Source organism: Euphorbia lathyris, chromosome 1 (genome assembly GCF_963576675.1).
Source record: "Euphorbia lathyris chromosome 1, ddEupLath1.1, whole genome shotgun sequence".
NCBI lineage: Eukaryota > Viridiplantae > Streptophyta > Magnoliopsida > Malpighiales > Euphorbiaceae > Euphorbia > Euphorbia lathyris.
The window spans coordinates 8,459,217-8,477,616 of NC_088910.1; the positions used below are offsets into that span (position 1 = coordinate 8,459,217).

Here is an 18,400-nt window from a genome sequence, read left to right on the forward strand (position 1 = left end):
TACCCGTCATAATTTTTTAAAATATTTAAAAATATGATTGTGTTTTAGATATAAGATGTGAGATTTGAACACAAACTTTTTGTTCTTCAACCATTAAGTGATAACACTAAGCTACTTTATTTTTATTGATTAAGGTTTAATTTGTTCAATTTTTAGATGGATGATTTATTAAATTTATACTTTGATAAATTTGGAATATTTTTTATTTTATTTATTTATTTTTAACGGGTAAGGGTACCCGCGGGTACCCGTGAATTAAATGGGACGGGTATGGGATGCAAAACATATACCCGTTAGGGTAATGGGAAGGGTACGGGTAATTAAAAAATAAACGGGTAAGGGTTTGGGATTGGCACTACCCGCGGGTACCCTACCCGTTGCCATCCCTAGTAGTTGTAGTGAGATGCGCTTCTTTTTTGATAAAAAAACATGTGTTTCTCGTTTATTTTATTTTAGACTTAATACATTATTTGTTAAACATGTGTTTCTCGTTTATTTTATTTTAGACTTAATACATTATTTGTTCCCTGAATTGTCCAAAGAGATTGATTGATCCTATGAACTTTTACAGTGTCTCGATATCCCTGAATTTGAATAAAATGTAATCAATTAATCAGTCGGTTGCAAAAAAAAAAGTAAGTTTCATGCGGAAGATCTGTTGCATGCACCATAAAATGTTATTACATCATTCACATAATGGATTAAAAAATGAAGTTCTTACTCATTCAACCGTAAAACCTGTCTTCTCTAATATTAGAACCGCATACCCGATTTTGATCGTTTCATTTTTTTTTGAAGATTGTGCAACACATCTTCTATATTTAACTTACTTTTTTTTTTTTTTTTGCAACCGGATGATTAATTGATCACATTTTATGTAAGTTCAAATAGACTAATTGAATATTTTATATAAATTTAAAGAATTATTAAAATACTTTGAAAATTCATTTGAAAATTCAGAGATCAGTCAAATTTTGTGAACAAGTTCGGGAGGCCTTTGTTTTGTTTTTTCAAATTTGTGCTTCTTCTAATATAAGGAGCTAGTGAATCTATTTAAGTTGGCGTCATGTTTTGATTGTCAATCCCAAACTCACTTGTCTAAAGCCCATTAAAATTAATAGTGGGTTGGATTGAGGTGTTTTCTGTGGTTACTTTATTTTTGACAAAGTACCATTATTTGGTGTATTTTCATCATTGGATGATGGAGTATAAAATTAATTCAATGGTAAAAACATACAAAATAAGGCTTACTTTGTAAAAAACAAAGTAAGTATAGCCTTTACCGTTGGATTGAATGCTTTTACGGCTTTTTACATAAATATCATAATTGACTATAAAATTACAACTAAATCATATCATTAAACTTAATTTTTAATATATCATTTTTTTCTACATACATCAAATATAATATGCTTTTACACCTAATTTAAAAAGTTTAAACCCCAATTCATAAATTCTAAACTCTTGACAATATATTTTAGACCTCTAATTTATAAACTTTAATCTTTAAAAGTAATGATTTTATTAGTTTGACATGTAATTTTGAAACAGTTAGTTAATTGTAAAATAATTTGTAAACTTGATTTTCTATGTAATTTCTTCAAAGGTTTTCTATTTGGAATTAATATTTATATTTTTATGGGGGATTTACTTGGAGCTATAGGTTTTATTTTCAGAAACTATAATAAAAAAGATACTTTTGTAAATAACAGCTTATAGTATAATGATTTTTTTTTTTTTTTGTATAAGTTTAGAGAGCAAATTATGTATTAAGCCTTTACTTTATTATTAATATTAAAGTCCAAATCAAATCAAATCAAATCTTCCAATTTTCATTGATTGTTGTTCTTATTTGACCAAATCATAAATACACAACATCACATTACTTTTGATTTTAATTTTTCTGTAACCCATGATATGATATCTAGAATAATGAAATGTATATATAAACTTTGCATCATGTTAAATCAGATCTGGCCTTGATCCACTAAGAATCATGGATATTTGGTCGCGGCTTTTTGACTTCTAGTTTATCTCTTCCCTTTGAAAAGAAAAGTTTTAGATGTTTGGTTAAATACATTTTATTTGCATTTTATAACTAAAAAGAAAAGTAGCTTCTTATAAAGACAAAATATGTCATTAAACCTTTGAATTTTGGCTGTTTTAAGGATTATGCCCTTAATCATTTATTTTTTCACATTGAGCCATTGATCATTGATTTTATTATGGATTAGATCCTTATTTAACCATTTTCATCGACTTTGGACTATATACATCGTTAGGGCGATTCACCTTGTTGACATGGACAAATAAAAATAAGATTTCCTTGACTACGAGAGATAAAAAAGATTTAAAATTAAAACGAAATTATAGAAATTAATTTCCACTATATTCTTCTAAACTCGATTTTCTCCTCTCCCGTTTTGTGATTTTCAACATTAGAATCGCCAAATCGATCTTCTCATCTCCTAAACTCAACGGAAAAGTTAAATAAGTGCTAAATCCATAACAAAATTAATGATCAATGGCTCAATGTGGCAAAATAATTTATCAGAAGTTAATCATTAAAATATGTAAAGTTCAGGAGCTTAATTATACTTTTTTGCCTTTTTATAAAAGGGGAGAATCTTTATTTTTTTTGAAAAAACATCATTTTTAAATAGCAAAACATCAACCATAACAGAAAACATCAAACAACAACTAAAACAAACCCACCCAAAAAAACCATTCCACCATTAGTGCAAAAATACTCCTAACGTTTTGGGCCAGGAGCAATTTTACCTCTAACGTCTAAAATGGTGCAATTTTACCCCTAACGTTGGAAGCCAAAAGCAATTTTACCCCTAACGTTTATAAATTGGGTCAATTTGAGAAATAATTCATCAAACTGTCTTCTCGGTCATGAATCTTGTCATCTATATTTCACACATCTATGATTTTATCAGTAACAAATCACAAACATACGTTGAGATGTGAAAAAAAAAAATATATACTATCTTTATGTACGAATTAGACAAAAAAAATCAAAAAATTCACCAAATTTATAAATATTAATCTCAAATTCTATTATTAAATTATAAAAAACATGAAATCCTTTTTTTTTGAACGAATTGTTATGCAATTGGTGCAGAATAAGGAACGAAAATATCTGTGTTTTATAATAGTGTCTGAAATTGACTCAATTTTTTGAACGAATTGTTATGCAATTGGTGCAGAATAAGGAACGAAAATATCTGTGTTTTATAATAGTGTCTGAAATTGACTCAATTTATCAACGTTAGGTGTAAAATTGCTCTTGGCTTCCAACGTTAGGGGTAAAATTGCACCATTTTAGACGTTAGGGGTAAAATTGCTCCTGATCCAAAACGTTAGGGGTATTTTTACACCTTAACCCAATGTTTTAATTGCTTTCACGTAATATTTGGGGACAATTAATAATTATTATTTTTTTTTTAAATTGTGCAATGCGCTTACAATAAAGAAGAAAGAAAAATCTCCACCAGACCCGGATGTGATTCGAACTTATGACCTCCCAAGGCATAAGTAAGCTCTCAACCATTAGGCTAAGAATTTCACCACCAATTAATAATTAATTAACTAGTGATCTGTTTCGAAATCTCCTACAATCTTTTCGAAATCTCTGTTGACTTAATAATATTGAGTCCTGTAAATATGGTATCATCACCATACACCACATATATATATATATATATATATATATATATATATATATATATATATATATAAAATAAAGGATAATATGCAAATATATTTTAAATGTTTATAGTCTTTACTTGTAACGTTTAAAATGATGTAATTTTATTTATAATGTTGATAGCCAAGAGTAATTTTACCCCTAACGTTCGCAAGTTGGATCAATTTCGGATATTATTATAAAACACATATATTTTATTTATTATTCTGTACTAATTGCATATCAGTTGGTTCTAAAAAAAATATTTCATATTTTATGTAATTTAATAATAACATTGGAGATTAATATTTATAATTTTTTAAAAATATTTGATTTTTTTTCCAACTCATACATACAAAAAAGACGGTATGTTTTTTAATTTTAATTTTTTAAAAAAAGTCTAATAATATGTTTGTGATCTGTTGAGTAATAAAATGACGAACATGTGAAGCGTAGATGACAAGATTTATGACTAAGAATACATTTTGATGAATAATTTCTCGAATTGACCAAACTTGTCAACGTTATGGGTAAAATTACTCTTAGCTGCTAACGTTAACTGTAAAATTGCACCATTTTAAACGTTAGGAGTAACTTACTCCTGACTATAAATGTTAGGAGTATTTTTACATCTTATCCATATTTATTTTATAACTTTTTTGTTCAGCATTTTTTTTTTGGTAGATTTTTGTTCAGCAATTTTAATCAAGAAGATAATGAAACTTTTTTGTTCAGCATTTTTTTTTGGTAGATTTTTGTTCAGCAATTTTAATCAAGAAGATAATGAAATAAAAATTTCACATACGAAATAATATTATACTTAAATTACAAGCAATGTAGCAAGTAATATGTAATGACTGATACATCACCAGTTCGTTGAACTTATCCATAATAGTAGATCGGTTCCTTTAACTTTATAACTGTCTTACCAGCTCCTTGAACTTATCTATAATAGTATATCGGTTTCTTTAACTTTGCAATTGTCTCACCAGCTCATTGAACTTAATTATTCTTTATCACCAACTCCCTGAACCTGTCCATAAAAGTAGATTAGCTCCCTGAACTTTATAAGTATATCGCCAACTCTCTAAACTTGCTTATTCGGTAACCACTTAATCCAACCTTAATTGATTATTTATTTATTTAATAATAGTATTATTGACTATGCATTCTATTGAAGATTAAGTACTTGACCCATTTATATTGATAGAATGAAATTAAATAGTTTATTTATATGGTTATTGTTGATTTTTTATATAAATTTTCATCTTGAAAAAATCCTAGATCACACCTACAAGTTGTGGGTGTAATCTATAAGCAAGGTTGTAAAAGACGTTATGTGTTAGTCAGGTGGACAAGACCTTTAAGGATTAGTTGAAAATAGTTGAAGATTAATTAGATTTGTATTTTGTATTTTTTATTTATTAATCGATAAATTATTATATAAATTCAATTAAAATATGCTTTATATTATCTAAAAATAATAATATAAAATTATTTAATATAGAAAAATATGTATATTTAAAATATATATATATCTTTAAAAATATGCAAACATCAATATTGTAACAACAATATCATTAAAAACAACTCAAATAAATAAAGGGTTAAGGTGCAAAAGTACCCCTAACGTTTTGGGTCAGGAGCAATTTTACCACTAACGTCTAAAATGGTGCAATTTTACCCCTAACGTTTGTAACCAAGAGCAATTTTACCCCTAACTTTGATAATTTGGATCAATTTCAAACACTATTATAAAACACAGACATTTTTGTTCTTTATTTTGCACCAATTGCATATCAATTCATTCTAAAAAAAAGATTTCATATTTTTTATTTAATTTAATAATAGAATTGGAGATTAATATTTATAAATTTGGTGAATTTTTTTTGTCTAATTCGTACAAAAGACAATATATTTTTTTCACATCCCAACATATGTTTGTAATTTTTACTGATAAAAATGACGCACATGTGAAGTGTAGATGACAAGATTTATGACCGAGAAGACAGCTTGATGAATTATTTCTCAAATTGATCCAATTTATCAACGTTAGAGGTAAAATTGTTCTTGATTTTCAACGTAAGGAAAATTACACCATTTTAGACATTAGAGGTATTTTTGCATATTAACTCATAAATAAAATATAATGTTTAATGTAATTCACCAAAAACTATGAAATAATATCCTTATTATACTCTTAAATCTGATCGTAGAGAATACAATTAAACCAAAATATCTAATGTGACAGTCAAATAAATAGATGGTGAAATATGTTAAAATTTGTCTATATAAAGGCATAAGCTCATGATTAAGAGATTCCATTACAAAACTAACACTACATCTTAATCGAGTCGTGGTGGAGATGGATGCACAAGTATCGTACACAAGCTACCAGGGGCGGAGACAGGGGGGTCGGGGGTGCCTCCGGCCGCCGGAACCAGCCTGAGTAAGGGTGGTTTCCGGCTCCCCTGTCTCCATTGTTTAAGGTTGGGGTGCTGAATTAGCACCCCCAGACTTGAGGCGCCCAGCTTTGGGCTGCCTCAAGTCATTCGTATTTGGCCTGTTAAGGACCAAAACGACGTCGTTTTGGTCCTTAACAGGCCAAAAAATTCTTAAGCGGTGTATTTTTTAACTACCTTTTATTGAAATTATTGGTATAGCTACTACTTTTTATATCGTTGTTTTTTTTTTTACGTTTTTTCTTGGTGTAAAATTGGGCGGCTCGGCTTGGTGTTAAATTGGCCCCCCCAGCCGAGCAGTTCTATATTCGCCACTGCAAGCTACAGTCAAATTTACAGGATATCTCCAACCTAGGAGGTATTATACAGAGGTGTAAGGATCTCTTAGTTCAAAGCGTAAATTTTCATATCGTTTTTGTTCCTAGACTAACAAATGAAGCTGCTCATACAATTACAAAGCATATTTTATCCTATGCTAATAGTTATTTTTTCGGCTTCTATCCCTAATTGGATAGAGCCTATTTTTTTTTTTTAATAAGGATGGTTGAATAAAATCAACATTTTTCTTCAAAAAAATTAAAATAATAAATGGATTCAAAATCTTGGAATAAAATAAGCAATCAAAATCTCCAACTAGCATATCGTCATTTCTTCATAAAATAATATGCATTTAAAAAAAATATAAAATAAAAGCTTAATACGTCATTTTACTTTTGAATTTGTCCAGAAAAAATTCGGCCCTTTAGACTGTCAAAGTGTTCGAAAACCCTATAAATTTGTATAAAATATTTAGTTAGTCTATTAAACTCGCATAATATGTAATCAATTAATCATTCGGTTGTAAAAAAAGTAAGTTCAATATAAAAGATATGGTACGTACCTTAAATTGTTATGGCATAATTCACAAAATAGATTAAAACATATTAAAAAAGAAGTTTTTACTTGATCAATTATAACATTTTTTCTTTTCTAATATTACAATCACATACATTGACCTTGGTTGTTTTACTTTTTTAAGATGCGTTCAACATATATGCCGCATTTAACTTATTTTTTTTACAACCGAGTGATTAATTGATTACATTTTACATAAGTTCAAGGGGCCAACTGAATATTTTATGTAAGTTCAAAGGACTATCGGAACACTTTGAAAGTTCAGGAGTCCAATTAAGCTTTTGAACAAGTTCAGAAGACAAATGATGTACTAAGCCTAAAATAAAATAGTGATAACTTTAAATTAATCTATGTGGTTTGACGTTTTGACGATATGGTGTATGTGGTATTTTTTAGAACAAAATAATCTTGTGGTTCGCATCGTTAGCAATTTCGATCATTTTTTAGTTGAATTTGCTAAATTTAGAAGTTAACGACCTGAAAATAAAAAATTTAAAAAATTTAATAATATTTTAAATAACTTTAATTCTTCAACGTTTTAGTTTCGAAATCAGTTTGTTAAAGAGAAAAAAAAATTAATATTTAAAAAAAAAACTTAAATATATAATAATTTTAAAAAATAAATAATATAATTATAAAATAAATAATACTACTAAATAACTTTTATTTTTAAAATTTTCATTTTAAATTCATTAATGGTCAAATTTTACTAAATCAAAGGATCGAAATTACTAGTGTAATCGCAGAATTATTTTTCTCCGAAAAATACTACATATATCAGTTTGACATATATCAGTTTGACATGAAACACGTGTTTTCTTTGACGTGAAACACGTGTTTTAATGGATCAACATTTGACTTAATTAATGTTGAGTCCTCTAAATATGGTGCCATAATCGTATTATATATGTATAATATACTATATAAAACGTCTAATATACAAATAACTCCCTAAATTTGTTCAAATGTTACAATTGTCTTCCCCAACTTCCAATTGTAACAACTTATCCCTTAAACTTATTTAATTGTAAAACGTAACCCTTCAAACTTGTCCAATTATGAAACATAATCTCAAATTGCTGACATGGACTGCGATTGAACAAACACGTAAAATACAAAAGCTGCAACGTTCGTGGAGTTTTGATGAGGGCATCTTGTCCCTGGACGCGGGGCGTGAGAGAGGACACGCGGAGCGTGAATCCGGAGCCGAGAGAAAGGAAGAAACCACGCGAGAAGGGGGTCACTTGGGCAGTCCACGCGGGACGTGTTGTCTAGTACGCGGAGCGTGGATCAAGCCTTCGGGGAGAACCAGTTTCAGGAGGGAATATACGCGGGGCGTATCCCGAAGGGCGCGGAGCGTGAAGGCCACCTTCGAGAACCTTCAAGCTCAGAGATGCATTCACGCGGGGCGTGAGAAGGGTTACGTGGGGCGTAACCTCACCTGAAGAATACTTCCTCCCCAAGTTCTTCATGCTTGGGACCACTCCTTAATTACAGCTTTGCCACTCCCCATTTACAACTCTACCACTCCTTATTTACCATCATGTCACCCCTTTACCATTAACCCAATTTACCCTTTAGATTTGTATTCTAATTAGTTAGATAATTTACCCTTTTGTAATTTGGCAATTAGGTTTTTGAGATGATATAAATTCATCTCTTTCTCTTTGTAATAGGTTAACTTTTTATCAATCAAATATTAAACCTTCTTTGTGAAGCTTGTTAAGGTTTTTACCTTCAACAATGGGGATTTTATTATTCCTATGGATTTAGTCCATGAATTTGGGATCCACTCCTTCTAGTTAGCTAGAGAAGTTAATCTTTGTTAGTTTACGATTAAAACTAACACGTCACTATTTCAGATAAATCCGATCTGTATCAAGTTTGATAATCAGATCTTTGACGTGATATGAATCAGGAAAATGTTTTTACGGTTGCTCCAAATAGGAGGTAAAAATTCTCAATTTTGAGTTATATTTTACAATTGGACAAGCTTAAAGGGTAAGTTGTTACAATTGAAAGTTGGGAGGGGGGCAGTTGCAACATTTTGGACAAGTTTAGAGGGTTATTTGTGTATTAAGCATATATAAAAATTTAATCAGTTCTGGCCAGAGAATTTAAAAACAATGGCATAATACATAAATAATCCTTTGAACTTGTTCAAATATTGTAACTGTCCTCCCCAACTTTCAATTGTAACAACTTATCCCTCAATCTTGTCCAATTATAAAACATAACCCCTCAAACTTATCCAATTGTAAAACAGAAACCCAAATTGCTGACATGGATTGCAATTGAAGAAGCACGTGAAATACAAAAGCTGCAACGCTCGTGGAATGTGATAATCAGATCTTTGAGCCCAAAAAAATCAGTACTTAAGTAACCAAATCCTCAATTTTTCAACTTATTCTTCAACCTAACAGTTTTCTTTTTGTTATTTCTATTCGTTTTTTAGTGATTTCTTGATTCAAAGTTTGGGATATTAAGAGGGTGAAAATGTGTTTATATGGAGAAATAGTTTCATTGAAGATTTCATTGCGTGATACGAATTCGGGAAAACGTTTTTACGGTTGCTTCAAGTACGGGGTAAAAAAAATCTCAATTTAGGGTTATGTTTTATAAGTAGACAAGTTTGATGGGTTATGTTTTACAATTGGACAAGTTTAGAGAGTAAGTTGTTACAATTGAAAGTTATGGGGACAGTTGCAATATTTGGACAAGTTCAGGGAATTATTTGTGTATTAGGTCAAAAACAATTAATTGGATCATTATTAGTTGGGAGAAAAAATAATCCTATGGTTGTCACCAGCAATTTCGATCATTTTTAGGAATTCTTATATTAAGCACCCGGTCTTTCATGTCACTCGAAAGATTTCTAGTTCATATTTGGACACGTGTAGTGTGATCTCACGTAATAATTAAAAGAGTATGGTCTCTTATAATATATGTGGGATCGTGTTACATGTGTCAAAATATGTATGGAAGGTCCTCCATTTAACATGGAGAACCGGGTGCTTCTAATGATTTGTCCATTTTTATATTGAATTTACTAAATTTGTACGTTAACGACCTCAAAATAAAAAAAAAATAAAAATCTAATAATATTTTAACCACTTTAATTTTTCAGCTTTTTTAGTTTTGACTCATTTATATTGATACATTGTAATTAAATAGTTTATTTATATGGCTATTCTTGATTTTTTTATATAAATTTTTTATCTTTTATATATATAGTTTGAAAAAATCCTAGATCACACCTACAAGTTGTGGGTGTGATCTATAAGCAATGTTGTAAAAGACTTATGCGTTAATCGGGTGGACAAAAACCTTACAGAATGTTTGATATTCTACTAATATAGGGATAAAGATAAAGGTTGAGATAGAGATAAGGATAAATGGTTGAGATAAGGATAAAAATATGATAGTCGAGAATTATTATTCAGTGTTTGGTATGTGGGATAGAGATAGAGATAAAATATTACATTTTACTATTTTAAACCTTATTTAAATTATATAACATTAATTTGAGGGATAATATGGACTTTTCCATCCTATTAAAATCGCAGGAGTTTATATCACCTCCCTCTCTTATTTTCCTAACATATCTCTAAAACAAACATGAGATACCTTATCTCAGTTTTTTTTATCCCTATCTCGGTTTTTTTATCACCTCTAACAAACACCCGTTAAGAATTAATAAAAAATGGTTAGAGATTAATCAGATTTGTATTTTTTATTTTTTATTTGTTAATCAATAAATTACTATATAAATTCAATTAAAATATATATTATATTATCTAAAAATAATAATATAAAATTATTTAATATAGAAAAATATGTATGTTTGTAATATATATTTTTAAAAATGTACAAACATCAATATTATAACAACAATATTATTAAAAACAACTCCAATAAATAAAATATAATGTTTATAAATAATATAATTCACCAAAAGCTATGAAATAATATCTTTATAGTCTTAAATCTTATCATGAAAATAAGTAAAGATTGCAATTAAACTAAAATATCCGAAAATAAAAAACACAATTTACAAATAACCATTCAACAATATTCAAAAGTGAATTATAACCCGACAAAATACCAATATTTAAGTCGGCCAGAAGTTAGTCAGAAAAAAAAATTGTTTAAAATGTTTACTATTACGGCTGTAAGCCGAGCCGAGATTTGACTTGCTCAAACTCGGCTCGCTATAAAATTAACGAACTCGAGCCCGAGCCGAGCTTGCTAGAAAATTAACGAGTTCGAGCCTAAGCCGAGCTTTGGCTTGCTCAATGAGCTCGAGTTGAGCTTCGAGCTTGTTTCGAGCCCAAAATCCTCTTTGGACTTGGTTCATTAAGAAAATTATCTAATCATGAAATGTTTGTGAGTAAATCGTTAATTATATTTGTAATGTTTGCTCGCAAATAACTCTGTAATTGTGTACATAAACAAGCTCACAAGTAAAGTTCGTGAATAAATAAACAAGATGCTTACAAATAATTCGTTTATTACTCATTTATTATGTTTGTGAACGAACTCATCTGATAGCAAATGAAATAATATTAAGTTTAAATATTTGTGAGCTAATACAAAACTAAAATTTGTTCATAAATGTTCTAATCAAGCCTGCTCGCGAGCTTTCAAGTCAAACTTTGACCTGCTCAAACTCGGCTCTTTTACGAACCGAGCCATTAGATCGTGCTCACGAGCGGCTCGTTTACAAATCAAGCCGAATCGACCACCGAGCCACTCATGAGCAGCTCGGCTCATTTACAGCCCTATTCACTATGTTATTAAAACACTTATAAACAACATATCAAAATGCACAAAATAGTGTCAATTTATTAATGAATTTGTTTGAAAAATCCGATATAACAGTCAAATAACCGTCCGCGGCTAAAAGTGATATGTTAGAATTTGTCTATATAAGGAAGGGCATAAGGTCATCGTCTTCTTCATGTGCAAAATAAAAATGGGTTCTAGTAAACACCACATTGTGATGTTACCATACATGGCTCATGGCCATCTCATACCATTTCTAGCTTTAGCAAAGAAAATCCACCACACAACAGGCTTCACTATCACCATCGCCAACACTCCTCTCAACATCAAATACCTCCGTTCAACCTTCAATTCACTTGATGTTCTCTCCGGCGACATCAATCTCGTCGAGCTTCCTTTCTCTCCGGCCGCCGAGTTCGGACTTCCTCCCAACACTGAAAGCACCGAGAACGTCCCTGACTCTCTAATTGGGCATTTTTTCTCATCTTCAATAGCTCTTAAAAATCCACTTCATGATCTTCTCTCTGGTATTGCAGATAAAGAAGGAAAATCTCCACTTTGTTTGATTTCAGATCTTGCTCTTGGATTTTGGGCGAATGATGTAGCGAAGAGTTTAGGAATTGTTAATCTCACTTTTAATACTTGTGGTGCTTATGGTATTTTGGGTGTAATCTCATTATGGCTGAATCTTCCTCACCGGAAAGTTATTAATTCCGATTCGGATTCCGATGAGTTTCATGTTCCAGGGTTTCCTGAGAATTGCCGTTTTCGTATCAGTCAATTGAATCCATTTTTAAGAAATGCAGATGGTACTGATGTTTGGTCAAAGATTAGACAGCAACAATTTTCAAATTCGTTGCAATCTGATGGATGGTTATGTAATACAGTTGAAGAAATTGAGCCTCTAGGGTTGGAATTATTGAGGAATTATGTAAAAATTCCTGTTTGGAGCGTCGGTCCACTTCTTCCGGCGGAATTGCTCGCCAATTCGACTGAAAAACCATCAAAACATGTCGGAAAACAATCCGGTATTCCGGCGGAGATATGCGTGGCGTGGCTTGACTTACAAGAACCTTGTTCGGTGTTATACATTTCATTCGGATCACAGAACAGTATTAATCCGGCACAGATGATGGAGTTAGCTACGGGTTTAGAGAAGAGCGGAAAGCCTTTCATTTGGGTGATTAGGCCGCCTACCGGTTTCGACAGGAAATCCGAGTTCCGATCGGAATGGTTACCGAAAGGATTTGAAGAGCAAATTACGAGTACTAAACAAGGTTTACTAGTGAGAAATTGGGGATCCCAATTGGAGATTTTGTCACATAAATCAACGGGAGCGTTTCTCAGTCATTGCGGGTGGAATTCAGTAATGGAAAGCTTGAGTCAAGGCGTGCCGATTATTGGATGGCCGTTGGCGTCGGAACAGCCTTATAATAGTAAGATGCTGGTGGAGGAAATGGGTGTGAGCGTGGAGTTGGGAAGAGGATTGGAGAGTGACATTTCGTCGGAGGACGTGAAGAATGTTATAGAGGAGGTAATGGACAGGAAAGGGAAAGGAAGAGAAATGAGGAAGAACGCTATGGAGGCACGAAACCTCATTATTGGATCTGTCAAAGAGAATGGTTCGTCTCCTAGAGTATTAAATGATCTTATAGCAATGCTTCTAAGTACTACAACATGATTTTAAGTTAAATTACTCGTTTCTTTCTATTTTGAGGGTGATATTTGTGCGCGAATAAACTAGTCATAACGTGCTCTTGTGATCTTCCTAAGCTTCAAGTTCCATTCTCTAATCCCAGATAAACGACTGCTTAGGCAACAGGTTCCTAAAAAGGGGACTTCTACTCTCTTTAGTTTATCTGTTTGCTTTATATCTTTCTTATGTATTCTGGATTGGTTGTACCTGAGACAGTAATTCTTCTATCTTTAATATAAGTTTTCAATATTTGATTTCTCAATTGATTTATCATTTTATCTGTTTATGCTTTGCTTAATTGGGTTAGATCATTCAAAAGTCCAAATGTTAGCTAGGTTTATATTGCGAGTCGAATTTGATTGTATATAATCAAAGAACTTATGAAATTGATGACTTTATAGTTGGTAAGATCCAAATTCCTGAACCTTAGAGCTAGCTCAGCATGTAACAAAGGAATTGCATGTTAGGGACCCTAGAAGGATAAGTAGGTTTAATCGCCTTAGGCTTAAGCAACTCAGAATAGTTTGTTGATTAATTGTTTAATTAGGTTGAAGTTTATATTATCGTATCATTCCATTCACTGCTTGATTAATTGCTTGGCTTAAGATCACTTAGGAGTAGATTAACTTAATTACAAACACCCAATCCAACTTTCCACCGCCTATGGATTCGATACCTAGACCTGTTCAGATTATTACTTGATAATGACATGATACACTTATCCCTTAGTGAGCGTTTGAGCGTCAACTTGGGGCGCATCAAGTTTTTAGCTTCGTAAAATGTGAAGAAAACTCATTCTACGAATTTATTTTCTAGAGAAAATATTACTTCAGAGGATGATTTGCTTTGCAGGCTTCGTAAAATGTGAAGAAAACTCATTTTGTGAAGTCATTTTCTGAAAAGAGAGGAAGATGAACGTAGAAATACAGCAAATGATTACCTTCTTTCCGCTTTTTGTTATTGAGATCGACAATAAACTGTTATAGGTCCACTCCATATTTAAGGTCCAGCCCATATTTTGGCTTCTTTGAGAAGCTTAGGTTAAGATGTATTTAAGTGAATGAGTTGTCATTATTGAGATAATTGAAAGGAAGAAGAAAATACACACAAAAGAAGATTTTCGGTTTTGGTCTTTCTCTCCTTAGGTCAGTTCACGGTTTTGTCGATTTCCGGAGATTGAACCGTCGGATCGTCACAATTGTTGGACATGAGCTTCTTGACATATTGTTCCTTGTTCTCACCGTTGTGATTGTCGTTTGGAAGTCTGGAAGATCTGTTCATGTCTGGGGAAGATTGTAGACAAATTCTTCTCTTTTGTGATATTTGTTTTCTTCTTGATCTCTTGTTGTTTATGATTGTTGGTGGTGGGTTATAAACCTTTGTAAGACTTTGTTGGGTTTGTTTTGCCCTCAATTTTATCATAATAAGAGAAGAATGGTGGACTCCTCAAAAGTCCTGTGGTTTTTACTCTTCACACCGAAGAGGTTTTCCACGTATAAATCTCGTGTTGTTGATTGTGGTTTAGATTTCCATTCTTGTGGTTATATTTGCTGTTTTGATTTGGAATTTGGGTTGTGCTTTGGTTGATTGTTTGTGAGATAGATCCTTGTGGTGTTGTTATTGGTATTCCGCGTGTTATTGATAACCCATTTTTTGGGTCCTTCATAAACATATGATAAACGCAGAAGAACGTCGACAATAAGAAAGAAACAAAGAGAGGAAGAAGAAACGGGAAGATGAAGAACCATGTCTTCGCTTAGCATAAGGACAGAAAGACAGAGAAAAAGAAGAGACATGATGATGAAAAAATGGATTCCGTTCGCACAATAAAAAGAAAGGAAGAGAGGAAGATGAAACAATAGAAAGAAAGAGAGTAAGATGAAATGATAGAAATGAATGGGGAAGATGAAAGGTTTGGGGTACTTTGGAAAAGTCAAAAATAAATAGTTTAGATATGTAATATGTTGGGTAATTGGTCTAAATATGTAAATAGACCTCCAATTTGACCAAGTTTTATAATTTTTCCTTAATCTTAATGTGAAATAACCTATCCAAATCTAAACAATTAACTGAAATTACACTCCCAATCTTTATATTAGTAATAAAGAGAATCTTTAATTTCCAAATAAGTTTAGATTCTAAAGAACGAAATAACTTTTTACGGATTCGGATCCTCTCGTGTTGATTAAAAAAAGGAAATGACATGTTCATTTTAATCCACACCATTAGTTAATTTCAAGGGCTCAGATTTTATTTAACTATAATCAGGTCTCTTTTTTCATTAATTACCAATTAAAATGTACTTTTTTTCCTCCGCATGTAGATTTGTGGATTATTTGTTTTAATGCTTCTATTTTTGTGGGATTTGATTATTGGTTACAACTATTTTTTTTTTTTTTCATTTGGCTAATGGCTTTAATTTTATCAGTTGATTAATTAATTTATTTATTTATTTTTTTTTTGATAAAAATTGCATATAATCATTTTATAGATATGAAAACATCAAGTACAACAAGAAAAGTAAGGAATAAAACCCTACATAAATAAACTCTATGCCTATTACAAAATCCATAATGGTAAAAAAACGACTACAACGAGCAAAATAAACCATTAAATGTACAAATAAAACAAACAATAGATGAAATATATACTTCTTCAAATACCAATTTTGCAAAGAAAAACACATGTATTCTCATCCACTCAATAGTATTTATTTTCCTTTGAGAATATGATTTGAGAAAAAAAAAATTGTTGGTCTGAAAATTCGCCCCTCTCCATCCACTCAATACGGGCCCAATATACTCCCAAAAAGCTTGATAGAAGCCCAAATTAAGCCTATCAGGACCTAGAGCTTTATCCGGATGTACAGAAAAAAATAACGTCCGAAAATTCCTCATTTTTTTTTTATCTATTAAAGTTTAGGTAAGGGTAGGTCTATCCACTCCCAAGGTGGGGACAAACCACAGATCTTGATGAAGATTTACATTGGAATTTACAGATCACTTACCAATGAGGGCTAAATTTTGACGGAGTGGGGAATCGAACTTCAAACCTGTCAAACAGAGGTTCAACGCCTTACCACTCGGACCAACCCTCATTGGCTGAAAATTCCTCATTTCTAAAAAGGGCGGTTAGATCAGTATTCATTTCCCCGGTAACCGAATTCTACAGCAGTTCCCCAACCCTTAGTTAAATTTATTTATTTTTTATTTCTACACATTTAGGTTGATTTAATTTAATTAAATTAGTTAATAGTGTAATAAATATATTATTGGGTTAATTTTGGCCAATGGGAAGTTATTGGCCAACATGGAGCACGGTGACATTCTCTTCGCTATTATCTGTCACCAAATTTGGAAATGGAGGAATGAAGAGTTATTTGCTGAGAAGACTATCCTTATCCCTGACTTACTTGACTTCTTCTCGAAAAAGCTCTCTGTTATTATAAAGAGCTTTGAAGGGGAGCCCCTTGCGAGACCTTCCCCGGATAAAGTGGTCCATTTAGTTGGTTGGAGGAAGCCTAGAGAAGGGGTTGTGAAGCTGAATACGGATGGCTCCTGCTTTAGCAATGGCAGAATTGCTGCAGGAGGTGTTCTTCGAGATGCTGGTGGCGCTTGGCTAGCTGGGTTTACCCATCACTTGGGGATGGGCTCGTCCTTTTCTGCGGAGCTCTGGGGTATTCTTTCAGGTATTAAACTTGCCATTCGCATGGGTGTTAAGAGGCTTTCGGTGGAGTCTGACAATTTGGAGGCAATCACCAGGATTTCTGATAGCCAGGCCTTTTGTCTTAATAGCCAGAATCTGATCAAGGCTATTTTGAGGCTTCGTCCTGCCTTTGAGGCTCTTAGTTTCTCCCATATTTATAGGGAGCAAAACCGCGTGGCGGATCGCTTGGCAGCTGCTGGGCATGGGGGGATGTTAGGTGTTACTACCTTTTCTATTCCTCCCTCTTTTCTTTTGTCTACTCTTCTTGAGGATAGGGTTGGAGTCAGCCTTCCTAGACTGATCCCGGGTTAGGCTTTTTGTTCATTTGTTTTCCTTTCCTTTTCCTACCAAAAAAAATTGTTGAATTTAATTGATGGATGATGATTTTTTCATAGATTATATGGTTTGTTACGTAAAAAAAGAATTGTCAGTATTGAAAATAAATTTATTGTCCGATTTTTTCAGAATATGACATCTTAAAGGAGTAAATTGACACATGGCAGACTTTTTTTCTTCTAGTATGCCGAATTTCAACAACAACAAAAAAAAATATAATTGTTTGATTACTATAGGTAAAGAAATACTATTTATGATATAATTTGCATTTTATTTTATTTTTAATAATATATTTAAGTGGTATTTAAAAAAAAAATTATAGGTAATGGAGCCTTGCCGAAGTTTTGGTTACGGCTCCGCCATTGAAGACATTCTTAAAGTTTTGTAATGGACATTCTATTACAATCATCACGGCGTACTAAACGAGGTATTAATGTATTAAGTCAAAACTAACCAAGTGGTGTAATTGTAGCCTCGTTTTCAATGTAGCAAGCCTTTTATAATCTTTTTTTTTTTTTGAAGAATGAAAGAATTGTATTAATAATCACTACGAAGAATATTACAAATAAAAGGGGGAGAGATGGAAGACCACTCGCCCTGCTCAGACATAGAAGCAGAGGCTCTAGCCAGGCTATGAGCAACATGATTCGCTGAACACAAAATAAAACAAAGGGAGACATTCGATAATTCCCCGATTAACATACGACAATCATTTAAGATTAACCTGAAAGGAGAAGTTGAATCCGGGGATCCGTGGTAGCTAAAAATGAGTAATTGCGAGTCAAATTCCACACAGACATTTGAACATCCATTGGTTTTCAACCAACT

General features: G+C 32.0%; 1 protein-coding gene across 1 annotated transcript; it reads left to right on the top strand.

Moving 5' to 3' along the window:
- The first annotated feature begins 12,010 nt into the window (after positions 1–12,010).
- Positions 12,011–13,784, top strand: LOC136212639 (UDP-glycosyltransferase 92A1-like). Its single transcript, XM_066002783.1, has one exon. It carries the CDS (start codon positions 12,011–12,013, stop codon positions 13,514–13,516), a length of 1,506 nt encoding a protein of 501 aa, XP_065858855.1. The 3' UTR covers positions 13,517–13,784.
- The last annotated feature ends 4,616 nt before the right edge of the window (positions 13,785–18,400 follow it).